Below are 26,999 nucleotides of genomic sequence, written 5' to 3' on the forward strand. Positions count from 1 at the left end.
AATTAGTATGTGTGAGAGAATTTACTACCATCATGGCATCATCATCATATAAATAACACACACGTTATGACCTTGTGAACTATACAAGTCAAGTCAATGCCAGATCTTGATTCGTCTGACGGATCTAAATAGTGTTACACGGTTTGTGAAATTATTGGTACAGATAAGTCTGATTAATGAAATGGACAAGTCGTTAAACAAAAATAGAGTATGGAAATTATCGGTGATTACAACAGTGATGAGAAAAAAAAAAGAAAAATTGAAAACCGATGGGTCCCTTTGTAGTACTTGCGGTCTAGAAGAAAAAACGACCTGGTCGTGACTAAGACTAAAATGAGTAATGACTATCAACAGTCAGCGTCAACTCCAAGCTTTCAAAGGGGGAGTAACTCAATATGCCCCTATTAGAAAAAAATTATTCTCATTATCCCTCCTCTTTTCTCAATACCCTTCTCTCTTTGTGATCCCTAAATTAACCTTCTATTTTTTTTATAATAAATATACCACCTCATTAACTATGAATTAAATTTATACCAATATATCAAAAATAACCAGGTCCCACAATAAACTTTAACCAATGAAAACTCTCTCCCATTTCTTTTTCTTTTCTTTTTTAAAGCTTAGCAACATTCAATAAAAATAGTGTTCGGAAGCTCACACAAACAGAGTATTTAAAGCAGAAAAACAGAGCAAAAAACCATGGGTACCAATAGGTCCATAAACAAAATAAAGGCAAAAAAAAATGTATTAGACTACCAGATAGATGGGGTTGGCAGGTACTCGATACGTTGAGGGGATCACACGTATGAAGAGGTCACAGCTCACGTATCTTCCATGGCCTCCTCCATAAGCAAGGAACGCAGCCAAGATGGTCCCTGGTACAGATAGTTGTGAGCAGTGTCCGGTATTGAGGGAACTTTTCCAGATTCAGGATAGCTTCTCCCGCAAGGTAGGATGAAGATTCGAAAACCACTCTAACAACATGAACATCTGACACACAGTCAATCGCCCAAGAGAACCCCATCAGCTCCGCCTCCAGGCGCGTATGGATGGAAGAGTAGGAGCTACGACTGTGTAGTAGAGTCTGGCCTGAGTTGTTTCGCAAGTACCACTATTCTCGGTTTCACAGATTTAGGAGGTACCAATGTTTTTTTTTTTTTTTTTGACTAAAGAGGTACCAATGTTGCACTTTACAAAACTAGTTTGAACGTGACCTTTTTTTTTTTTAACTTGACCTCTTCCCTTTTGTTTTCCTCCATTAATGTAAATGAAACTTCATACAATATGTAATATATGTTCATTTCTTATGAAATTTTTGTAAAATAGCTTTAAAATTCTATGTATATTAAAGATAATGTAAATAATAAAAAAATGCGAGAATTTCGGGAGATTGAAAACAAGTTTTAAAGCTGTTTTTTAGGTTTTAGATTTATTATATCCGTTTTAGAAAAAAAAAAGAATATCTAGAATATCATTAAAATAAACTGTTCATTTTGGGTAATGTAAATAATGTAAGATTTACTGAGAATTTCGGAAGATTGAAAACGAATTTTAAAACTGTTTTTTTATGGATTTTAGATTTATTACATCCATTTTTAAAATAAAATTATCTAAAATATCATTAAATGAACTGTATATCTTGGATGATGTAAATAATGTAAGATTTACTGAGAATTTCTGAAGATTTAAAACGAGTTTAAAATTGTGTTTACTCGGTTTTAGGTTTATTATGTTATCTTTTGCAGAATTTTTTTCTGAATATATTTAAAATGAAGTGTATATATTGGGTAATGTAAATAATGTAAGATTTATTGAAATTTTGGAGACATTCAAAATGATTTTTAAAATTGTGTTAATGAGGTTTGGTTTATTTTACTTCATTTTGAAGTATAGTAGGACTTTAATAGGGTCATAGAATATGCTAGTAGTGGTTTAATCGGAAAAACATAGTCCTAAAAAATGATTAGGCCGTATTGTGTGTAATCGGACTATTAGGATTATTGGATTTATGTGTGTAACCGGACTATTAGGATTACTGGGTTTATTGTGTGTAATTCGGACTACTAGGATTACTGGGTTTATTATGTGTAATTCGGACTACTAGAATTACTTGGTTTTATATGTGTAATTTGAAACCCCTATATATTGTAATTAGTACGTTTATTTAACATATAGAACCCATATATTACCTATTAGTAGACTATGTATATAGTAAATAACACTATTAAAACTATTTTAGATGATTATTTTCTATAGTTTTAGGAATACTTATCAATTTCCTAAAATGATTCCTTAATTTGCATGGTTGTTGTGGGAATCGTAAGGTATAGTAAGAAAAATCTATGAAAATAGTTATTTCTTGCAAACTGTTTATGTAATACTCTTAATGATATTCATTGCATAAAGTCATTTGTTTTACCACAAAATATCTCATATGTACATAGTTTTATTAATAAAACTTAAAATTTGCCAAAATATTACTATGAGTACATCAGTATTACTACTACCTTGAAGATTACCAAGAATTACTAAGTGTAATTAGAATATTAAATTTAAGTATATAACGGTTGCATGTAAACATGAATACTTTTTAAATTATTATTCAGGAACACACGACTTACATATTCCTCGAAATCTAAAGAAGCTATGAAGGAATACGAAATGTATTATGATAAACTGAGAAAATTTAAAAAAGTACAAGTGCATAGAGTTAGAGTAAAAACATATGATAAACTGCAGATTCAAGAGAGAAGGTAGGACGAAGGAACTATCTCTATACATTTTTTTCAGTTAAAAGCTTAACACTCTCAGATATTGAACTCCACAAACATAGTTAACAATGAACTGGATTATTGATGCAAAAAGACATACACACAACAATGACAACATTAAAGAAGCCTCTTCAATCTTCTCAAGCGGTTGGAGTTTGAATAGTTTTATTTTCTTCATAAGCTCTTCTATTCGTGTTGCATCATATATCTTCCATCGTCGTGAAGCATCTGGTTCCAGTTGTCCTCTTCTCACACATATACACCTTTTAAAAATCCACAGCGAGCTTCCTTGACTACTTTCAGAACACTGGCCAATCCACCGTCGTCTTCATTCTCGTCCAAACACTATCATCCATCGTGTAAACATACATGTAATATAATTCAAACTGCACCTGCTCATTGATCCTGTTATACAATAAAGTCCAATTATTTACCAGTTTCCTTAGTGGCTAAATACTTAGAGCAGGACAAGCCTATTATTTTTTTTTACAAGTAATAATTACGAACATAAACATTCTCTCTACATACTAACAACCTAACGTACCTTAGGGAGTGAAACTAAGTCTGAATCCACGGCCACAACCGTCTCTTCCTCTGCCACCGCTCCTTGCATCACCACCAAAACAACCACGGCACCACCATCTCTTCCTCTGCCACCACTCTCTCCTCTACCACCGCTCATTCCAGTCTTCCACCACCACCGATCCACCACCACTGTTATCCACCTGAGAAAAAGTCAAAGTCGTAACGTTTAATCATCATTCATGCCAGAAATAGACCAAATGGCCAAGAAAAAATCAAAATGCTAAAAAGGGAGCATTTTTAAAGTACTTACAAATCTACAGAAGTTCCGAAGAACATCAAAAAACCTATCAATGTCATCTTGATTCTGGCAGTTCTCAATCAACGAAATAACAAAACACTTGGAGGCATTGATCTCTTGACATATACATAATCAAGAGCTAAACAGAGAAATCAAAGAATCAATGAAATACATCAATTAGCAGGCAGAAAAGAGAAGCAAACAATCATTAAACATAAGAACCAAAGAGCAAAGAAATAAGCAATGCCCAAAGAGAGAACCAAGGAAACAAGTAAATAAACAGCAGAAGTAAACAACATCAACCAACAAACATATAAAGGTTATGAATCATAAGCTATAACTAACCCATAAATCATTTAACCGGTGCTAAATAGTTTTGGGACCTCCATAGTTTTGACTTGCTGCAGAAAAGTCGATAGAGATCGGTGGTTCTCATCACCAAATATTTTGGTAGCGGAGATAACAAGACCCGGCCAAATTGACCCTTCTCAATAGAAAAGTTTCGAATGCTTTCCAGAGAAATCAAAGCCCTTCTCACAGGTGAAAGAGGATTTAATCACGGGTGAAATCGAATCTGACAACTTTTCGATGGAACCCTAACTTTTGATTTTGAGTGAAGTGTTTCCCAAATCGAATCTGTCGCAAGCCGATAACAGAAGAGAGAGAGACACGAAACCTGAGAAATGAGAAAATGAGTCTAAAACGCAGCGTTTAGATTTAAGAACCGGGTTGTACCCATATGGGTTTGGGTGGGTCGGGTTTCTGTTGTCGGGTTATGTAATTATCTGGTTTCATTAAGGTTATAGATGTCTTTTAAACGGTTTTGTATTTAAAAATAAATAAAAAAGAAATTATATTTTATTGTGGGGAAAATTCAGAATTTTTTAAGAGACACAGGGGCATATTGAGTTAAAGTCCCTTTCAAAGTCATGATGGTGGCATTATTGATATTTTTTTTGTAACACTATTGACATATAATTTGCACTCATGTAAGCATTATTGACCCTTCCACTGACTAAGATCTAGAGAAACTACACACTTTTTTTATCTTTGGAATCTAAACTAAACCGTGTTATGGAAAACAACCATCTTTCTGAAATGTTTTCCTATGAGATTGAAACCAAAACATTTTCACAGAGTGGAAGGCGTCATGTGATGGGATTTTCAAATCATATTAGTAAAGAGCTTTTCTAGATTTAATAGCGGACAATCAGCTTTCATTCCAGGACGCGCAATAACGGACAACGTACTCATAACCTACAAAGTTCTACGCTTCTTCGAGATCAAAAGCAGACAAAAATGCATAATGGCAATGAAAACTGATATGTCTAAGGCATACGATCGGGTAGAATGGAACTTCATTTCAATAGTTCTAAAGAGACTAGGCTTCAATGGTACTTGGATAAACTGGATCATGCAATGCATCACAACGGTATCATACTCATATCTAGTCAATGGCTCGGTAAATGGAAATGTAAAACATCACCGAGGAATTCGACAAGGAGACCCCATGTCGCCGTACATCTTCATACTTTGTGATCTTCATACTTTGCGGAGAAGTCTTAACTGGCTTATGTCGAAAGGGTGAGAATGATGGAACACTCCAGGGTATAAGAGTTGCGAGAGCTTGTCCAAGGGTGAATCATCTGCTCTTCGCAGATGACACCATGTTCTTCTGTCAAGCAAACCGTACAAGTTGTGAAAAATTAGTACAAATCCTCTCGGAGTATAGAAAGGACTCAGGCCAGAAGATAAATAAGATCAAATCCTTCATCACCTTTTCTTCAAAAGCCCCACATGAGGTCAAGTCTGCAGCAAAAAAATCTTAGGAATCAATAAAGTAGTAAAGTAGGAGGCTTAGGTAAATATCTTGGTCTGCCTGAACATTTTGGAAGGAGAAAGAGAGATCTATTTACTTCTATAGTGGATCATATACGTTAAAGATCTATGAGATGGTCTACATGTTTCCTCAGTAGAGCAGAAAAGTTAACTCTGCTAAAAGCCGTTCTAACCGTGATCCTAACATATACGATGAGCTGCTTCCAAATCCCTATAAGTCTTTGCAAAAGAATACAGTCAGTATTAACAAGATTTTGGTGGGGTGGTTCTGATGGAAGCAAGAAGATTTGTTGGGTATCATGGAATCTTTTGACGTGCCCAAAGGCTATGGGGGTACTGGGCTTAAGGGATATTCAACTCTTTACTAAGGCTCTATTGGCTAAGCTAGCGTGGAGGATCATCACAGTTCCAAATTGCCTCCTAGCTAGGATCCTGAAAGGAAAGTATTGCCAAAGACAAGGCTTCCTAGACACAAACCTACCAAGCTCCTGCTCACATTGATGGTGGAGCATCCTGTTTGGGAGAGACCTATTGAAGGACAACATAGGAAAGGTTATTGACAACAGACATACAACTACAGTTTGGAAGGACTCATGGATTTCTCTAGACGCAAATATCAAACCTTATGGACCTATCCCAGAAGAAGGTATGGATCTTATGGTCTCGGATCCCCTAACTATAGACCTGAAATGGAATAAAGCAAGAGTCGGAAAATTCCTACCTAAGCTTTTAGAAAAGTTCTTAAGTCTTCACCCGAGTAGAAGCAGAGTGGAAGACATATTTATTTGGCAGCCCTGGCCAACATGAATCTACTCTACAAGATCTGGATACTTCTCTGCATCCAAGAAGAACCAACAACAGACAATCAGTACGGATGATAGTTTCAACTGGACACAAGATGTATGGAGAAGCAATTGCTCATCTAAGCTGAGACAATTCATATGGTCAATTATCAATAACGCGATTCCCCTTGGAGAAAACCTTCAAAAAAGAGGAATTTTATCAGCTACAAACTGTCCTAGATGCAAAAAAAAAGGAGACAAAGATGCATATCTATTTTACCTGCCCTTTTGCAGTGGAGGTGTGGAAGCATATACCGGTCAAAAACGCAGTTTACATAGCTGCATGAATGGAATTCACTGAGACTTTGCTTTGTTTTAAGGATATTGTGTGTCTGCCTCCAACTGGGATTGTGGGTTCCATTCTGCCTTGGGTGTTATGGACCCTTTGGATGTCCATGAATGTTCTAGTCGAATATGCCACTTCCATGTAGCATATTCGTCCCTGACATGTAAACACTTCGGGTAACTTATCTCCATAGGGGTCTTGTAGAGAAGATTTGGAGATCTTGTAACACGTTCTAGCAACCTTCCATGTGAATATGTGAGTGTTAAGTAGAGATCTTTCATGTTAACCTCACATCCATCTTTTGTTGCTTGCCCAAGACTCAATTTATTATGCTTCAGATCAGGTATGTAGTATATGTCTTTCAATACCTTTATCTTTCCAGTCTTGCACACAAAAGTAATCACACCCTTTCCTACAATATCAACACACAATCCATCACCAAACTTCACCTTCCCTTTGGTGTTGAGATTCAAACTCAAAAAGAACTCCTCGTTTCTCGTCATGTGATTACTCGCTCCATTATCCAAATACCAGACACTTGCATTGCCTTTGTCGATATCAAGATTATTCGGAATCACCTTATCTTCGTTCAAGAACACCACCTCGTGTACATAGAGTGCATCGGCCTCTTCTGTCTCGTTTACGTTGGTTTCTTGATTCTTTGATGTCTTCTCGGGACAGACAGTTGCATAGTGACCAGGCTCGTCACATCTCCAACGTATCAGCTTTTTCTTCGAGTTGTTATCTTTGGTGTGTGACGCACGGTTTTGGTTGTGTGACCTACCTCGACCTTTGCCTCTACCGTTCCGTCCTCTTCCTCTACCATGGAAATTCTCATAGCCCCTCTAACTATGCTCTTCATTGTTCGAAAATATCAGCTTCCCTTGAGCTTCTTTCTGAGTTTCTTCTCCTACACGCCTCGTACTCCTTCAGCCTTCCAACTATATCCTCAAAACCCGTCTTGTTGAAGTCTAGCACTTGCTCAAGCGACGTTACGATCTGGATGTACTTGTGCCTCAGAAGACCCTTCAAGAACTTCTTGACCATCTTGTATTCTTCTATGTTCTCTCCCAAAGAGGTTGCTTTAGATGATATGACTGATATCTTCCCCTTGAAGTCATCGACCGTATCGTTATCATCCATCTTCAACCTATCGAACTCTGTCATCACCATCTGAAGTCTCGCCTCCCTTACACGATCAGCTCTAAGGTGTCGCGACTTGATGGCGTTCCAGATCTGTTTTGATGTGGTTTGTTCGCCACCTGGAGAATCAATGTCTCAGGAACATATTGAAACAAAAGAGCTATCGCAACATCGTTCTTCTTCTGATCATCTAAACCGGATTGGATCGTGTCCCACACTTCATGAACACGAAGTAGAACATTCATCATCATCGACCAAACTGTGTAGTTTGTCGATGTCAACATCAGACATTGGATGGATGCAGATCCAAGGTCCTTCGTACGTGGAGCCCTAGTCACGTCCGCCATCTTGCTTATGCGATCTCTTGTTCACAAGCACCAGGATCTTAAGCTACAATTTAAGCTTAGATCGATTCTCCAATCTGAGGCTCTTATATTAATTCTAATCTCTAAAAACACAATAATTATAAGAACTATTTTTCTATTAGCTTTAGAAACTACTAAAAACTAAAGCTCTCAATATGTTTCTCTTAGATCATATGGAATACCTCTCCATTAGACCTATATTTATATGAAAGACAATTCCCTTAAACATGTGGGATATGGAAAACACAAACCTAACTTAAACAGAAAACTTCATTTTCTTATTTCATTATTTTGTTTATCTTGACATATTAAACATCTAATAATATGTTAAGTTTCTACAAGATTGAAATTATCCAACAAGTGTGGAGTAGAAGCTCGCTGCTAGCAAAGAGAGACAAGTATAAGATCATAGTTGCGGGGATGAACCTTCATCACATGGTTTGATGAGGTTCATCTGGGAACAGAGGATAACGCTAGAAGCGTTTGTGAAGTATTGCATTGCGGTTAAGGGAATTTTCTGATTGCCCTTTTGTTGGTAACCTGAAAACTATGTTGTATATGTAGGCTTGACGAAGGAAAAGATCGTGACAAGTCTCTTGCTTTGGTGTGAGGTGAGATTGTTCAGCATAGCTTCGATGTCCAAGCTTTGCGACTTCAAAAGAAAGATGGAACTACGGTTTTTTACGTGACATATTTGAATGGATGGATCTTTAATTTGTTTGCTCAGGAAAAAACAACCTTGTATTTCCAATTATGATTATCAAACTTGTTAACATACGAAAAATCAATATATTTTTAATGTCGAATCAAAATCAACTAGAAAAGACACGCCATATCGTATACCCATGAGTGCAGGAATTCGAAAAAGCACAACTCAACGCATTTCAGAGAGAACCAGTTAGTTCTGGGTTCAAGTGGCATTTCACCCCTAATCATGAATAAAACTATTATTGTACATCATAATAATCTTGGTTATACGGTTTCTATTGATTAGAGTTAAAATAATATTTCTTTTTTTTATTTTTATTGGTTTATTAGATAAGGCATTTATTTTAGTTTTGGATTTTATAGACATATATAGATGATTATTTAAATTTAAAATTAAATTAATTTTGACTTTAAATTTAATATATTTAATTTTAATTTACCATTTTTAACACGAAAAGCTCTAGACCTAAACCTTTTAGGATCGGACTAGGCTTTAAAATTCAGGCCCAAAATTTAAGACACCCAAACTTAGGCTATCCAGTAGTTAAAGGACCTATTTTTTAGAGAAGGCGTGTCGATCGTCCAGTTGAGATGGCAGATGCTACTAAGTCTCTGGAGAGTCTCTTCAACGACGTCAGATCTCAGTTGTCTCAGTCCATTGGGAAGCAGTACGATGAGAAACTTCTCAAGGTGAGATTTTCAGACTCAAAAACCTAACAATATTTTCATGAGTTATTAATTAGTTTATTTTCTTGCAGATTTTCACCGAGGTATGTGTACGTTTATTATATATATACAGTTGGGAAAAAAAGAGACGTAAATTAAAATTTGCATCTTATTTCTGATACTAATAGGGTGTAGATATGCTTATGGTGGGAGATCGATGGGTAGCAGTCCCTGGACCTCTGAAAAACCAATTGAAGCTTTGTAAGTCAATTAATTTTACAAGACTAGTTCTGAATAACAAAATTTTGTATTTTTTTTTAACTCTTTTTGTTTTTCTATGTGATATTTTGAAGACCGTTTTCTACTACCTGACCAGTACGTGTACCCGGACATAACTGAGGAAGAGGAGGAAGAGAAGATAAGAAACAAGCCTAGATAAATCGCTTGGTATGACATAGCTCTTAATCTCTTTGATTTACTTTGAAAGAATCTTAGTTTCACTCAGACTTATCTTCTTTTCTTTGGACTTTCAGGAGGGTGATTTGGCTGCCAAACAAAACATCTTACGAATTGAGTAATCTGTAGAAGTTAAGGATCATAAACTCTTTTAATTATTATTGTGTTTTGGTGATTGTTCATTGATTTAACAAAGAGAATTGTATGTCTTGATTTGAGTATTGTTTGCTAGATTTGTAAAACCTTGTTCTGAGTAACTATCTTGTATTCTCAAGTAAGAACAGAGAAGCTATAACTTCTTCAACTTTAATTTCTCTGATAAGCCTTAGATGGTGTTACATCTATCTCCTCTGATTATGATTATCAAGGCAGCATGTTTTCAGCATCTCGTTGGCATGAACCAACACGTGTCGATGATGGAATCAAAACGAGTCATCACCATAGGTTGGAACTGATTCAGTTTCACAAATTGATTTCTTATTCAGCACCCTTCTCAAACAAACATATAAGGTTCAGCAACATGGATATAACTTGCTCCTGCATTGGTGTCTCGTATCAATGTCCCAACAGTGCTAACACCAATTGTTTTATGCCACAGAGACAGGTCATCTGAACCCAAAAAGATGACTCCCCCACTTCATGTTTCATTCGAACTATCCACCAAATTGTGTATCACTGGCATGCTTTTGAACTTAAACCACCACTTTTGCTTCTTCTTCCCTGACTTTTCTAGACTCCTTTGCACACAAGATTCTGGTTTCTTGACAATATTTTCCAATGGATAGCCACTTTGATCTGGTGCAAAGCGAATCAACATTCTATTTTTTTTGGACTGAGACCAACCTGTAAACAATAAAACCAGTCCAACTCTCCTCTCCTTCCAAGCTTATTGAGACCAAATTCAACTTTTTCTACTTGCGGATGTAACATTATATCTCCTACTCTCCTTTGTTCAACGGCTTCTTTTCTGGCTCTTAGGTTAAAAGCTAATAGAGTTCCTCAAAATGAATCTAATTAGTTGTTGTGCTTGGAAAATGAAAGCAGTTTGGAGAAAAAGCTCATAAGGTATATTAATATCTTCAAGTCCATGAATACAATCGTGAATTACGAAAGCTTACACTATGCATTGACTTGGCCAAGTTCAATGTATGCTAAAAAGACTCATTGCCATCATTTCAGGGTCTTACATCTCTCTCTGCTTTGACAGTTTTTTTTTTGTCAGGAAATTTTCAAAAAGCAATGATTTTTGCTCAAATTATTTATATGTGTTTTGTTAGATTCACTAGCCACTTAATTTTATTGGCTTCAACTAATTCTCAATGCAATACTGCGCAAGTTTTGCTTTAAATAAAGAAATAGTGAAGTATGTGACCAATACAGTTCTGTAACTTTTCTCCTGAGAAGAGTTCTCAAAGTAAATCATGTAATCCTTGATCTTCTTCAACTCTCCCATTATAAGCAACTCAAGAGGAAACAAAAGCAGAGCGTTATTGTAAAGCACAAGTCCCCAAGTGTTCAACCCTGTCGCTGTCGTCATGACCACATGCTTGATGTAAACAAAAGTCTATACGATCTACTTAATTTGATTGGCTTCATCTAATTCCCAATAATATTAGGTAATCTTGTTAAAACCAGTCATGATAGTCAATATGTCCGAGTGGTTAAGGAGACAGACTTGAAATCTGTTGGGCTTCGCCCGCGCAGGTTCGAACCCTGCTGTTGACGAAATTTTTGTTTTTGCTCTTTTGGGATACATAATTAGTCCGTACATGTTCGTTTTGAAACTTTTGTCATCACAGTTATGAAATCAAAGCAATCATAGTTCCAATCACATAGAGATGTAAACATAAAAACTATATTTATTTCACTAATCATATGTTTTTTTTTACCGAATAACGCACTACTCTTTGCCTTCCTCCTAGTTACAAAAGAATTGCATAAAAGGATCTTGCAACGCAGTATTTCCGGTTATGATTATTTATATTGATCTCTGATATGACAATTTTGCGAGAAATTGTCATTTCGTTCTTTTACTATATGCTGATTAATCTCTTTGCCGGAAACTAGCTAGCAGCTGTCTCAACGCGAGGCCGAACATCTGAAGCTAAATAGGAAAGCACGAGACTCTTCTGATACATTGCCATTATCGCTTGCTGATATGTCAGTGTATGCCTTTCCTGACAAGAAGAGAAAGATATCACATATAGTATGTGTGTGTTGTGTAAGCATTGTTCATAGGTTTTTTACAACTATTCCCAAGATTCAAAGTATCACATCTATTTTTATAAAAATAAAGGTTTTACGTATGTTTGTGTATAGACTATAGTGTAGTGTGTACATCATAATATGACTGATCCAAAGGCAAAGAGACACGTTACTATCTGGTTCGACCGGTTCCACGGACGTGCGGTGAACCATATCGATTAATCCGGTTATTATCTGGACCACCACCGCTTCGCTTACGCTTCTCTTCTTTTGGTTCGTCTCTCATAGTCCTCACGATTTCTAACTCTCTGAGTACTTCGTCCATAGGCGGTCGGTTCTTCGGGTCCTCCTCCACACACCGTAGAATGAGTGCTGCAGTTCTGATCACAGCCGAAATTGGATACTTGTGCTCGAGCCGTGGGTCCATCATTTTTTGGATCTTCTTTTTCTGTGTCAAACCCGGTTTAGCCCATTCCACGAGATTCAGCTGCAGAGGTGGTCGGTTTGGGTCGAGTGCTCTTAGACCGGTTAATATCTCTAAGAGGACAACTCCAAATCCGTAAACATCACTCCGTACGTATAAATGACCTATATAACACGAAACAAAACATTTTATGTAATCCAAGATTCAAATAAACTATATACTTATTCAAAACATCAATTACACATGCTGTCGTATAACTGCACGTTTTTATTACCTGTCGCCATGTACTCGGGAGCTGCATAGCCTTGTGTGCCCATGACACGTGTGGTCACGTGAGAGAATCCATTGATCGGACCAAGTTTGGCTAGACCGAAGTCAGAAAGCTTGGCATTGAAGTTCTGAATGAAACGGCAACAAATTAATTTGTTAGCCTAAAAAATAAGGACATACAAAACACGCATGGAGTAACGTGTGGGAACTAGAGATGACAAAGAAACGACATACGGAATCAAGAAGAATGTTGGAAGCCTTAAAGTCTCTGTAAATAACACTCTTCTCGGAGTTATGCAAGAAGTTAAGTCCTTGAGCTGCTTCAATGGCTATTTTCAAACGTGTGTCCCATGTCAACGCCTCTCCTTCTGCATTCACATTTACATGCACACACAAATGATATAAAGATATGTATAAGGTTGTCAAAAAGAAAAAGGATGTATAAAACAAGGTGATTGATGGTTGAGTGAAATCGTACTTGAGAAGAGGTGATTTTCAAGGCTTCCTTTGGGCAAATACTCGTACACCAAGAGGAACTGATTCTCTTCCCAGCAATAGCCCAAAAGCTTGACAAGATTTGGATGGTGAAACTTCCCTAAGAATTTCACTTCACACTGCAATTTACAATATATAAAATTTCTTTATTTATTTATTCGATTTTGTAGGTTTGGAGACTTGGAGTTATTCAGAGCATCATTATTGCAAGTCCTTGTGTTTGAGTCCTTAATACATATATATGTATATGTATATATTATATAGATGTATATAATTGTGGGTTAAGGACTTTACGGAAACCCAAACCGAAAGTTCCTTAATTAAGGACCTAAGCACAAGGACTTGCAATAATGATGCTCTTAGGAGTCCAGCATGTCTCAAACATATTTGAAAAGTCAATGGTCAAAGCTATCTATCATCATTTCTTGTCGAAAATCAGGTCAATATTTACTATTTGTTTGTTGATAAACAAGATTATTTGTTTCATTTTTGTCACAGGTCAATATTACATATTTTATTTATAAATATAAATATACTCCTATAAACAAGGTTATGAATGTTGACCCTTTTTATTCGATATTGTAGCTATGACGGAAATTTCTTGCTGGAGACAATACACAAAGAAGAAAATAATTTCCACGCATCAACAGAAGAAAGCATCCAACCATATCATTAAATATTTATGTTCACATCATTGATTATTATATACGTATTTTTCTCTTGATTGACTACGGTTATGTGATAATCCATTGAACTCTTCTTCTTCTTTTTAGCGTAATGTTGTATTGACTTCTTCTTCTTTTAGGTGATATACATGAGACGGGTACAATTAGATTCAATTTTAAATGATTAAAATGTATTTTCAAATACAACTATGTGTAACACGCCACTGAATTATTAATACCATATACGTTTTGTTGTAACTTTTTGTTAGTGACATATAAACCCTAAATTGATTAGTTGTACAAATAACTTCTAAATTAGTACGTAGTGCCAAATTTACAGCATGTGATTTATTCGACTAATCAGTACTACTAAATCCATAAGTATGTTTCAAAAACTATCATTTAGATTGATCAACCTGGCAACTAATTTATAATTAGTAAACTAAGATGTTTCCGGAGAATGTTTTAAGACTACTTTTATTTCATCTGATGTCCAAAAAGTTATAATCTATTTGACCCATGTACTTGTGATTATACCTTTAATACTCCTTCTGTTTTGAACAGTATATAATTTTTGTTTTAAATTAGATGGTATTTTCTATTTTAGTGTGAAAGTTATTAACTTTTATATATTTTATGACTATTTATATTATTCATTTTCTTTTTATTAATTAAAATACGTTTAGTTTGATAATTAATGATCTTTTTATTCATAAAAGTAAAAGTTAAATATATTTTCATTTATGTGTTTAATTTTAAAACATCAAGTAATAACAGTATAAACAATCATTATTTAAAACGACCAGACTACTACTTTTTGTTACTTCTTTCATAAATAGTATCTAGGGTCTGTCTATCCCCGTTGCAAAGTTCACTAACTTTTCTCCAGTTTAAATGCACAAATGATATTTCCAATCTATTATGTGAGTATTATTGCCTGAATTAGAAACTATTAATGATTTCAATGCAAAATGAAAATGAAAAAGGAAATAAAAAGTGGAGTAGTTACTTGCCTGCCATTCATGTAAGCCTTGAGCACTATCAGGGTTTGATTTCTTAACGGCTACCGGTATTCCGACACCGGGCTTCGACGGAGCTAACGTCTTCTCGTCGAGCCATCCTTTGAAAACCTGTCCGAACCCGCCTTCTCCGATCATAGACTCCGGCCGGAAATTCTTCGTCGCCGTCCTGAGATTCTCCAGTAAAAACATCTTCAGATTCGGCGTCACTATCTTCCCGCTCGGCGGCACTGCCTTCTTCCGCATACCCAACTTCTCCACCGGCTTTGACGGTGGAGTATCCACGGGTCTAGGCGTCTCCTGCGGGTTTTCACGAGATGGGTCATCGACGGGTCTAGGCGTCTCCTGCGGTCTGTCACGAGTTGGTTGCCGTCCTGTTTCCGCCGCCGGAAACTTTGGTTTCAACCCTCTAGCCGGCGACTTTGCGACCAACGGCGGCGGAAGCTTTGTGTTAACTGGACTTTGCACATGTCTCATCACTGTCGGATCAATAGTTAGATTGAAACTTTACTAAAGAGGTTGGCTTAAAACGAAATGATGAAAATAGAGCAAAGCATTGACATTTTCAAAGTTGAAGCCTTTCTCTGTTCTTCTTAATTCAACAACTCAAAAAAAAAACTTCGGAATCACTGGAAAATAGAAACAGAGAGATGGGTATGTGTATGAACCTGAGAGGGGCTTGGTGGAGGCAGGGCTCTGTTCGTGTCGAACGCTAGAAGATCCACAAGGACAGAAGTTCCCCATCACACAAAACAAGTTTTGACTTTGCTCTTTTTTGGGTTTATCTTCTTTATGATCACATAAGATTAAAGATAGCCTTTGCTCCAAGTGTCTCCTTTCTTCCTTCCTTTTCTGGAGATTTTAACTGAAAGATGGAGGAAGGAGGCTAGAAACAGAGAGGAAAGATACCAAGCACAACTCTTTTGGGAAATATATATTTATTTATTTCGATAATAAAAAGGCGTCTATTTATTTGATTTTTTCATGGTTATATAGCAGACCCTTGATTGGCTGATTGTTGATATTTTTTTAATTACCAGTATTTTCAACGTTAATTATCATGTTTCATACTTGTTGGTTGCACAAAAATAAATATTTATTACGTTTTCTCATTTCTTTTCTTTGCAATTATATTGTCCACGGCCCAAAGCTACATGTTGGTCTAAGGGCATCTCTAATCCTATTCCATTTTTGACTCCAAACTCAATTACAGAGTAAAATATTTTTCAATCACATTTCATATTCAACTCCAAAATGAAGTAATAGCTAGGGTTACTTCATTTATGGAGTAAGCTTATCCATTACTCCATTTTGGAGTTGAACTTTTTATATTTATGAAACGGTCCTTTTGATTTTTTAATATTTTTATTTCATACTTAAAATAATATAATAACATAAAAAAATATAATACTCCACTAAAAATTACTACTTTATAGTTTACAGAAAATATGCATAAACTCATAAAAGTCAAAACTAAGAATAAAAAATATAAAATAAATATAATATAAATAAGTAATATAATAATTAATTCGGTAAATTATTTTTGAAACTACCAAAAGCGGTGAAGTATTATTCAAACGGAATAGATGAGTTTTTTAGTTTTGTGGATCAAAATTTTGATTGATAACATTTGTACTTGTTGAACTTGATATATGCACAAACAAACAATAGGACCCAATACATAATTCAAATTACAAAACAAACTTTATTTTTCTTTATGTTTTTTAATGCATAAAAATATTTTTGAATTAGAAAAATTACATATGATAAAATCTGCACGAATTGAAAGTGGAAGATAATCTCTAGTTGTATTTTTATTGATAAATATTTAATTTAAATAAAATATATTATTATAGAAATTTTGTAAACATAAAATAGTTGGGTTAATATTTCATTCCTACTCCATTTTTTTTCTCTAAAATGGAGTAAAAGTGAATATGGAGTAAGGAATGCTCCAACCCAACTCCATATCTCACTCCATAATAAAATTTACTCCATAAATGGAGTAATTTATTTTTTGTTTGTTCATCACTCCATTATGGAGTGGGAAATGGAGTAGGATTGAAGCAATTTTACTTCATTTTCACTTTTACTCCATTTTAGAGGAAAAAATAGAGTTTTACATTGGAGATGCTCTAATAACAATTATTAACTAAATGAAAAAAAGAATCATTTTGTTTGGAGTTAAAAATAGAGTAATACATTGGAGTAAAATCCAACTTCATTTTGGAGTTACACCATTTTGGAGTAAAATTTGGAGTAATACATTGGAGATGCTCTAAAAGACATGGAAACTATTGGTTAACCAAAAAATATCATAATGGATCTTACTTATATGTATCAAATAACATTTAATAATTGAATAATTATTGGTGAAATGAACTGAATAAAATAGTCATAAATTAATTATAAGATATAGTTTAACAGGTTAATCATGTTTTATATTATACCTTTACCACATTAGTTATATATATATATACCAAAATCATTTTTCTAAACACAAGCAAACATAAATTTTAGTAAATAATAGAATTTAAAAATGGTATATAACGAAACCATGTTTTTACACATGATCAATAAAAAAGTGCTATTTTTATTTAATTTTTATGGAAATGGAACTTCCTTTATCTCCTTTGCGTGGCTGATTGAGTCTTTTGTGAATATGAGTTTCTGTATTGTAAAGGTCGGGTTCAAAAAATGGAACAGAAAAAGTTTGCTATTTGTAAGTGGTTTGGGTCGCAGATCGGGAAGCAGTCGCAGCTAGAAAAGTCGACATTTATATATTTATTTTCCTTTTTCTATGGGTAAGATAATGTTGTTAAATTATGTTTATACTGAGTTAGGTAGCATTCGACTAAAGTAATTACATAAAGTTCAGAAGATACAACATAAACATGATTGCTTGTTTTTCTTAATACCGTAGGTTATCTAGAAAAAATAACACGGCGCTAAACTTCTTAGTACAAATACAATCATTAACATGATTGCTTGTATATATAGGTATTTACCTAATTCATTATAACTTGTTACCTAATTCATTATAACTTGTTCGCATACCAAATTACCATTAACATGGACTATGCCGATCATATACGTCACTTTAATGACGTAACAATCGGAGTAAAATACACAGAAATTCAGATATCGAGTTTGTCATAAATGAAAACAAATTTAAGATATTAAAAATGAGTATTTATTGATTTATTTGAAAAAAAAATATTGGGTTTATACGTGTGAAAACAGAACAATGAAATATTAGAAGCAAAAAGAAAAGCTTCATTTGTCATGGTTATAGCGCAAGAAGGTGAAAAATAAAGGTGGAAAAGGAAGAAAAATAAAGCGCGAAACTAGGAGTAAAGTTTTTCATTTGTCTAGGATAGAGAAAAATATTACTTTACATTTTTTTTTATCTTTTTGGAGTAAATAAGCTGAAAGACAATTTTATCTGATTGGTAGAAAAAATGGAGTTAGCTTAAAAGAACATTTACTCTAAGTTTATTTACTCTATGAATGTTATTCAGTCACACTCATAATGAAAACCCTATAAAATATCAGTGGTGGGAAGAAGTCAAACAAGAAGAAGCGTCTAGCAATGGCGGGTCGAGTGCACATGTGACAGTATATATATATACGGAATCTTATAAGGAAGGTGGAAAATGAGGGTCAAAACCTTATATCTTCGGATCATCTTTTTACAAACTATGCATGTGGAAACAATGAGCATGATACTTGCCAATTTCATAGTTACAAATGACAAACGCGGTTCCAAATAAAGCTTTAGATATGCTTAACATAGTAACAAGACATTCCGACCGATGAATGAGAGGGTTTCGATTTGATTTTTATTTAATTTTTGTTTCACTACGATTATCTTTTAACGAGCTCACGTTTAAAACGTTGGCAGATGTTAATGTTATTTTGTTCTTCTTAAACATAAACTGGAATATGCAAATAGAATATCTATATCGATGGAAAATAATGTGTAGATCGGGTTAAGCAGTGAGATCAAGTTGACATAATATATTAGAACGTCCGCGTTATTCCACTCGGCACCTACTTGCATTTACTTCATTTATTTGTTTATTTTTCTTGTGAGAAAAACCTAAATAATTTCACGGTTGACTATACGTATGTCACATTCTTACATTTATTTTGAAATCGATGTTTCCAATTGGAGATATATATTGCAGCTTTTGGAGATATACCTTTTTAAAAATTAATAGCTGTACAAAAAAAATGTATACTAAAAATTAAATCTGGAATACATTCTTCTAAAATTTCATAACTACCACATCTTCACAAGTAAATGTACACATACTTCTTAGATTTATCTACTGAATTACAACGTTAGGTCTAATAGCTAAACATTATAAGAGCATACATGGTTACATTATAAATGTTTCATAATATAATTTTTTGAAAAGTATTTTAGTTTCAAAATATAAGTTATCTTCACATTTATGAAAAATAAATAGATGAATGAATAGTATCTGCTGAAAGTCGTTGGTCTTGTCATTTACTTGTATTGAAGTTTTTTATGGGTTATACTTAATTTTTTAATAAGCAAGAACATATTCTTTGGCAATTAAAGCAGTTAAAGTTATAAAAAACCAGCAAAGTCAATGGAGGTAAACAAACGTTATAATATAAACTATAAACACACAAATTTAAGATATATGCAATTACAAAGCACATATACTTATTTGACATGGTTATCTTATCTCACTACACTGAACAATTTTAAAAAACAGAGACTAGCAAAGCATAGGCAAAATATAAACCGAGAAATAGGTCGACCCATGCGTTTAGCACGAGCTTCATGGCATGCACAACAAACAACAAAATTTCAGAAGAATAATTAACTTAGATAACACAAAACATACACAAAATCAAATAAGAACGTCTCAATTATTTTTCGGACCCTGTTCAAAAATATTAACGATATATTTAAAGCATAATGAAATAGCTTTAGAAACTAATAGTTCTATTTATATATGTTTAACATTTTTTTATAAATTATAAACTCTAAATTAGTCAGTACTGTATTTAAATTTTGATGTTTTAGACTATAATTTATGTATATATTGTTGAAAATTTCTTTAAAATTTTTATTTTTATATTTGGACCCTGTTCGACCGCTCCACATGCACGTGCTATTAGACAGTCCCTGTAAGAACGGTGTGAGATTTTGTTTAAGGAAAGGTTTAAAAGCTCAAAAACCTTTCTAAATTCATTAAAAGTTATTACAAAATCATAGTTTTAGGCAAATCCATAAAATGAATTATTTATTTTATATAATATTATTAAATAGATTCTAACCTGATCAACTAAAAACTACATGCAGAAATAATATTCATACACCTTGCGCACACTCTCTTAATCAGTTTACTTTTTACCCTACACAAATCTAGAAGTGCAACAATCTCTTCAGAGACTTCCCTATATTTTCATCCAGAACCACACATATCTTTCGTCTCCCTATAGGTAAAGCTAACAAGATTAATAAGTTAAGCTGTAATGACAAATCCAGATGCTGCTGCGATAAACCTGCCTGAAGCTTAGAGACAGATTAGTTTGGTGAGACGTGCTTAGCGTTGAGATCAGGTGGAAACCGGTTTAATCAGGTGGTGTGCCTCCTTTTCTTCTAAATGAAAATTTCGCATGTGTGAGCTCGTTCGTATGTATTCTGAGATCTAAGCCCGTATTAAAGCCCATTAATATGGGCTTAGTAATATTTGAAAGACGTGGCAGTGATTACCTTGGTGCAGAAGTCAACAAAACTAGGTGGATATTTGAGCTCTGTTTGTAAAGTGTTTAGCTTTGTCGGTTTAATGCTCTCTGGGTTTAGTTGAACTTCTTGTGTGTTGATTAGTTTCCTTGCTTTGGAGCTATAAGTGCATGAACTTTTGTGTAAAGTTTCAGATTTTATCTTAACCTGAACTTTTGGTTAAGAAAAAAATGGATACGGCCTTCGAACTTGGAAACAGTTATACGGAGTATGAAGCCTAACTTAAGAAAAATTACTGATAATCCGATCTGATAATTGTTACGGTGAGTTGTAGTTGTAGTACCCAGCCATGTTTGAGGATTGGTTTTTGGTTTAGTGTTTCACTCATATACACTTCATCTGCGTCAAGTTCTTGTCAAGGTTTTGAGTTTTGATCTCGTAAGAATGTGTTTTAGTTTAGGAATAAGATTTTTTCCTGTGAGGAATCCCTGAATCTTAAGTCATTACTTGTTTTGTCAGTATAGCATATCTGACTTGCCTGTTCTGCTACGCTTGATTGTCTTTGACTTGCCTGGAAGATAATGAAGTTTAAGGAAGATCAGGATGTACGAATGGCTTCAAAATGTTTGATAAGGTCTCTCTCTCTCTCTCTCGTATCTGAAGTATGTTGACTCTCTATTTGCTGGATTCTGTAAAAAAATGTGTAGCCTCTCTTTCAGGTACCTTATATATATGCATATTAGAGAAAACAATTATTGGACTCTTAACGCCAACATGAATGGAAAATGGAACTTGAGATTTTACCTTTAGCTGCATTTAATATTCATCATCATCTGAGATCAAAACTCAAAACCTTGACAAGAACTTGACGCAGATTTTACCTTTAGCTGCATTTAATTCGACCAAATAATGTGATTCAGAGATCTTTCAAATCATCTTCATTATTCCTATGTTGGATTATATGACTCGTATGAGTCGTATCTACTAGGTTTGACTTTATGTTTGGACTTAAACACTCCTCAAAGATAGATTGATCCTGAGCCGAGTAATATGCAAAACTGAATCGGTAAACATGTTGAACCAGAGAAAACTAGACCGAATAAAGAGTCTTTAGTTTGCAATGCTTATACTGAAATCATGTTATGAGCTCATTTACCAAATTCCAAACCGATATCATCAGAGAACCATATCTCAAGTCGGTTTGATCTGGTTTGTATCGAGGTTTGGTTTATCTTTTGATGGTGGTGCTACTCAGAACATCAACATCAGTACCAAACACATGAGTTAAACAGTCCTCGTAGAGTATGGATCTTGAGAATCCAAAGATGGGGTATACTAAAGATTTGCTTACTGATCATCATCACTAAAAAAGAGAAAAAGAATCAAAGATCGTTTTCAAACAGTAAAAGAAAAAGAGACTTCGACGTTAGATTTGTTAGTGGCTTCAACTAAAAAAACCACGTGATCTCTATGCACAGTTAACTCATTATCTCAATAATGTTTTTATTAGGAGGCGGCCGTATTGTGAAGCTTGAAATGATGAGGTTCCTTTTCGTTGTTTTGTTTGTGAAACAACTTTAGTTTGTTAGTTAATAAAGAAAATTTCACTAGATCTGACAAGTTTTATCTCAAATCTTTGTTACATACTGTTAATTCCCCAACCAGTAAAGTTATTTTTGGAAAAGTAATTGTAGTTATCTTATTTTTCATGTATATGATTTGTATTTTTAGTCTTTATCATCTTTGTATGTAAATGTTGTCGGGTGATAAGCCGTTTTAGCATGTTGTAAACTCAATGCCAAATAATTATACGTATTGGAAAAGTTTATATATCTAGCATATCAGATAAGACTTGTTCCCTATCACCTGATATCATCTACGTATATATGTTGAAACTATACATCAACAACAATGTTATTCTTCTAAATTCGATTTCTAGGAAATGAATGAAATAATTTATTTGGTGAAAGGCTAAATCACAAGGCAGGCCACTTCTTCGATTGGAAGAATGTCATGTCGGCTTTCAGTGAGAATTTGGAAAAGTTGCCTATGCAGTGAAGTATATAAGCCACTAATAAAGAGAATCTCGTGGCTGAAATTAAGTTAATTTGATCACATTCGATGCATTTTCTTTAAACCCATTATTTTTCATTATTTTAGTCTTAGGTTTCCCTACATCTATATAATATCAAACATTTCCGCATAATCAAAATCTTACGATCATGGACAATATACAAATTATTGGACCATAAGGTCTGAGAAAGGACTTGTATAAAAATGATTAAAATGTGTTTTATAGAAAATCAATCCGTTTTAATATTTGTATAGGTATAATCCTCGTCAATGCACATAAATACAAACGTTGTACTTATTACGTTTCGAATTAATTGTCATTCTAAAGTTTTGTACACATATTAAAAAATTAGTTACATCTTCATATTTGTCTTTTGTTTGACCATTATAACTGTATAATATTTATTGTTTATCTTAATTTAATTAAGAGCAAAAAAAATTAATGGAATAAATTTCATTGGAATTATAAAACGATATTTATTTTGTAATAAAAAATTTACGCTACAACGATAATTAATTTAAAACAGAATAAATACTAACCAAACTTACACGAACTTGTTTATAAAGTGTTATATAACTGATTAGATTGATATTGTTAAACTATTAAAACTACACCCAGTGGTACAAATACTCTAATACTAATCTGCCATGTTGGAAAAAAAACATGCGTGCGTATTTATGCTTGTACCATCAATAGATTTTAGAAACAATTACATCCAAAGCAGTTTTAAGTTTATTATTACATAATAAGACAGTTTATGCTACCAAGACACTTTCTTCTAACAACTTCTCTCTTTTCTAAACTAATTAGTTATCTTGCAACTAAATAGCTGACTAACTAAAAAGATTGTTTTAGCAGGAATTAACCCACACCACTCATCTATTTTTACAATCGATGGCCCAGATTTGTTATGATATATGTGACAAGACTTATATTTGTTTTCTTTCTCAGCCTTTAGATTTGTATTTTGCTTTACATTTTAATGGCCCAGATTCATTTAAGCACAATAAAATATCTTCATCTCCCACACTTATTTTCTTCTTTTGATTTTACGTAAAAACAGAACCTTAATCATTTTCTGCCTCCATCTCCATCGGATTATGTCTCCATCTCCATCGGATTACTGCGGCTAATAACCTGATTTTGTGATGACTCCGGCGCGGCAAGGATATCCGACTTTATCTACCTCCAGTAAGAGTGATGACTCCGGTGGTGATGCTTCATAGCTGCCATGGTGAATAACAAACAAGATCAGACGGGACTACTCGTCTCCTTATGTTGACTGCTAAGGTAGAAAGAAGAAGAAGATGCTTATGATTGATCTCCACCAAATCATATTTCTTTTATTTGCACTTTAGGTCATTTATGTTTAGCTAGGTTTTCAATTTGACCTCCAAATTATGGAATACACATATTTTTTAATTGACTCCAAACTTTCAAATATGCACTTTACCCCTTGTTACATGCAACAAGAATGATTAGTGTGTGTTTTCATGTTAGCTTCATTTTAAGTTAGTTTATACTAATCTTTGGTTATTGTACACATGTACACTATCATTTCTTGATATCATTGACGAAGACTTTTTATACCCCTTCCTGTCACTTTGAAGACATAACATATGATATGTTTTTCATTTCTTATCTACAGCCACTATTCTTTTTCATTCACTCAGATAGTGTACACAACCAAGTCGTACATACCAGGGGAACACCAGCCCACTTCTAGCAAATGTCTTTATTGATATACCCATGTACGCCACCATATTTAACATACTTCCTCTCCTCACTCTGAAGATATAACATGGGTTATTCATTTTTCATCTACAACTACTATTCTTTTCATTCATATATGTGTACACATGTACAACTCAGATCGTGTACACAACCAAGTCGTACATACCACGGGAACACCACTTTTTGAAGATGTCCTTATTTAATGTACACATGAAGACCACCATTTTTATCGTACACATCTACTCCATTACACTATATCGTACACACACAACAAATATCCAACAACCACTATCTACGCACACCACCACGTGTCCACATGGAATATACAAAGCCACATTACAACTCAATTGAGTTTAATCATAAATACATAGACTTATAGGTTAGATAAAGTGTCATTTTGCGTATAATGTAAACTAAATTGAGTTTTACATTATGTTTCTCAACTTTAAATTATGTTTCTCAACTTCTTGTTCTTAATTTTGGTTTAGTGTTCCTTTTTAGATTTGTCTATTCATTAAAGTTGAAGTCTTTGCAACAAAAAAACCTATCAAATGCACACGACATTTGTGTATAACTCAAATGTAATGTACACATGAGATGTACGAGCCACATGTACACACGACATTTGTGTATAACTCAAATGTAATGTACACATGAGATGTACGAGTGGGTTTCAATGTTGCTCAACGATGGTTTGATTAGGTGTACACATGTATAGCTTGTTTGATATATAATACAAAATTAAACCATCGTTGAGCAACATTGAAACCTACTCGTACATCTCATGTGTACATTACATTTGAGTTATACACAAATGTCGTGTGTACATGTCGCTCGTACATGTCATGTGTACATTGAAACTCGCTCGTACACAAATATCGTGTGTACATTACATTTAAGCTATACATGTGTACACATGTACACGCATGTTTGCACTCAATTGTGGTGCAGATTGTTTATATCTAAAAGAACATATATAGTGTACACATGTACACTTTGAAGTTGATGTACATATGTACACTATAAACACTTAGATGTTACTATTGCATCTTAATTAATCAGATTAAATTATTTAAGTAGCATTTAATTGTTAATAGAAAAGTGTATTTACATACATAATTGCATAACCATGGTCTATATTGCACATTTTAAAGTTTCTGGGCAAATTCATGAAGAAACTTGAACTGATTAAAATTTTGAGATAAATTGGAGAATAAGAAAGAATGGGAGGACCATAGTTGCAAATAATCAAAAGTTAACCATTGTTGCTCCTATCAAGCTTTTTCTTTGATCTGCAACTGAAGCCATGACGATTCTGGCGCCCACATCCCGAGCATGAAGACCACGACGAGAAGGAGACGACTTGACCTTGAAGCGTATTACGGTAGAACTCTGCCAAAATTTTGCTCACGGTTTGAGGTTACGGACAATGGAGCTCTCCGGCTTCTCCATCACGTTTCTCTCCGGAGTCTCTGGTGCTCCGCGACTGAAACCATGGTGATTCTAGCCGCCACAATTCTTCTCCCAAGCACGACGACCACGGCGGAATGGAACTCGCGATTAGAGGTCTGTCACGTTTTTTTCAGATGCTCCGTTACCTACATATAACATATTTGCCTATACGTCAAAATAAATTTAATTGTTATGGTTTAAAAAAAGTATATCTGATTCATTTAATCTTTTGAAATTCAAACACAGAAAAAAATTGTAGAAGGTAACTAAATCAACAACTAGGTTTTCTTATAGTTAGGGTTAATGTTGTAATTAGCCACCAAAAACTACATTAGTAGCACAAACTGCTCTATGGTGTAATAAAAACTTGAAAACTGCCTTTAAGTGTTAATAAAAATCATTATAAAGTTATCATGTATTGAAAAAAGAGATAATTACTCAATTAGTTGAGAAAAAAGTTTTGATATTACTAGAACAGCATACATTTTCTAAATATTACTCAAATGTTGGGTAACTCCTGGTAGATTATAATAAAGTAATAAACACACTTGGTTAGCTTTTTTAATTGTGATTATTTATAATTAAAAAAGTGATTAAAATTATTAACAAATCCATGTCACTAATAACTGTGATTTCAATTAAAAGACATTTAACTTAAAACTTCCGTTGTTAAAAAAAAAACTCAAAACTTTCATCATCAATGAAATCGTCATCGCCGTTTGAGTTGACATTGCCTTTTCTGAAATTGTCTTCTCCGCAATCGTCTTCTCTGCAAGCATTTTATCTGAAACCGTCTTTTCCGCAAGCGTCTTCTCATGTATATTTCGACGCTTTACTTTGAGCTTTTCGAGTTTGTGGCTGAATTTTATGTACGTTGTGGATGAGTTAGTTTTCTGTTGCGGCTGATTTATATATGCAGTTGTGGCTAAGTTACTTCCTGTCAATCTCCGAATACCTAGCTATAAACAGTTTATGTTCCAAAGAGAAAAGGAAAATACATTAAAAATCACTCATATTGACGATTGTGGGATGTA

At 34.1% G+C, this 26,999-nt stretch overlaps 2 protein-coding genes, 2 long non-coding RNA genes and 1 other non-coding gene across 5 annotated transcripts; 3 read left to right on the forward strand and 2 right to left on the reverse strand.

The window, feature by feature from the left end:
- Positions 1–916: 916 nt before the first annotated feature.
- On the forward strand, positions 917–2,891 carry LOC117132158. The gene is made up of 2 exons (XR_004455666.1): positions 917–1,138; positions 1,175–2,891. It is a non-coding gene; the product is annotated as an uncharacterized LOC117132158 (long non-coding RNA).
- A 3,699-nt stretch (positions 2,892–6,590) lies between these two features.
- Positions 6,591–7,734, reverse strand: LOC103853424. The gene is made up of 2 exons (XM_009130335.2): positions 7,487–7,734; positions 6,591–7,380 (listed from the first exon to the last, which is right to left on the reverse strand). The coding sequence occupies exons 1-2, from the start codon at positions 7,732–7,734 to the stop codon at positions 6,591–6,593; spliced, it is 1,038 nt and encodes a 345-aa protein (XP_009128583.2).
- A 3,808-nt stretch (positions 7,735–11,542) lies between these two features.
- TRNAS-UGA lies at positions 11,543–11,624 on the forward strand. Its single transcript has one exon. It is a non-coding gene; the product is annotated as a tRNA-Ser (tRNA).
- Positions 11,625–12,103: 479 nt separating this feature from the next.
- LOC103853024 (probable serine/threonine-protein kinase PIX13) lies at positions 12,104–15,943 on the reverse strand. The gene is made up of 6 exons (XM_009129927.3): positions 15,646–15,943; positions 14,972–15,456; positions 13,277–13,412; positions 13,033–13,166; positions 12,803–12,926; positions 12,104–12,692 (listed from the first exon to the last, which is right to left on the reverse strand). The coding sequence occupies exons 1-6, from the start codon at positions 15,719–15,721 to the stop codon at positions 12,277–12,279; spliced, it is 1,371 nt and encodes a 456-aa protein (XP_009128175.1). The 5' UTR covers positions 15,722–15,943; the 3' UTR covers positions 12,104–12,276.
- Positions 15,944–16,186: 243 nt separating this feature from the next.
- Positions 16,187–26,646, forward strand: LOC117132159. The gene is made up of 2 exons (XR_004455667.1): positions 16,187–21,028; positions 21,230–26,646. It is a non-coding gene; the product is annotated as an uncharacterized LOC117132159 (long non-coding RNA).
- Positions 26,647–26,999: the final 353 nt, after the last annotated feature.

Source organism: Brassica rapa, chromosome A02 (genome assembly GCF_000309985.2).
Source record: "Brassica rapa cultivar Chiifu-401-42 chromosome A02, CAAS_Brap_v3.01, whole genome shotgun sequence".
NCBI lineage: Eukaryota > Viridiplantae > Streptophyta > Magnoliopsida > Brassicales > Brassicaceae > Brassica > Brassica rapa.

What these genes read in the sequence shown, in the direction of transcription:
- LOC103853424 (XM_009130335.2), bottom strand. Translation starts at nt 7,734, where the DNA reads ATGGTGATGACAGAGTTCGATAGGTTGAAGATGGATGATAACGATACG. An exon ending in ATAGTTGGAAGGCTGAAGGA is followed by an intron (nt 7,381 to 7,486) that starts GTACGAGGCGTG and finishes TTTCCATGGTAG; the next exon opens with AGGAAGAGGACGGAACGGTA.
- LOC103853024 (XM_009129927.3), bottom strand. Translation starts at nt 15,721, where the DNA reads ATGGGGAACTTCTGTCCTTGTGGATCTTCTAGCGTTCGACACGAACAG. An exon ending in CTCCACCAAGCCCCTCTCAG is followed by an intron (nt 15,457 to 15,645) that starts GTTCATACACAT and finishes TTGATCCGACAG; the next exon opens with TGATGAGACATGTGCAAAGT. An exon ending in TCCCGAGTACATGGCGACAG is followed by an intron (nt 12,693 to 12,802) that starts GTAATAAAAACG and finishes CGTGTTATATAG; the next exon opens with GTCATTTATACGTACGGAGT.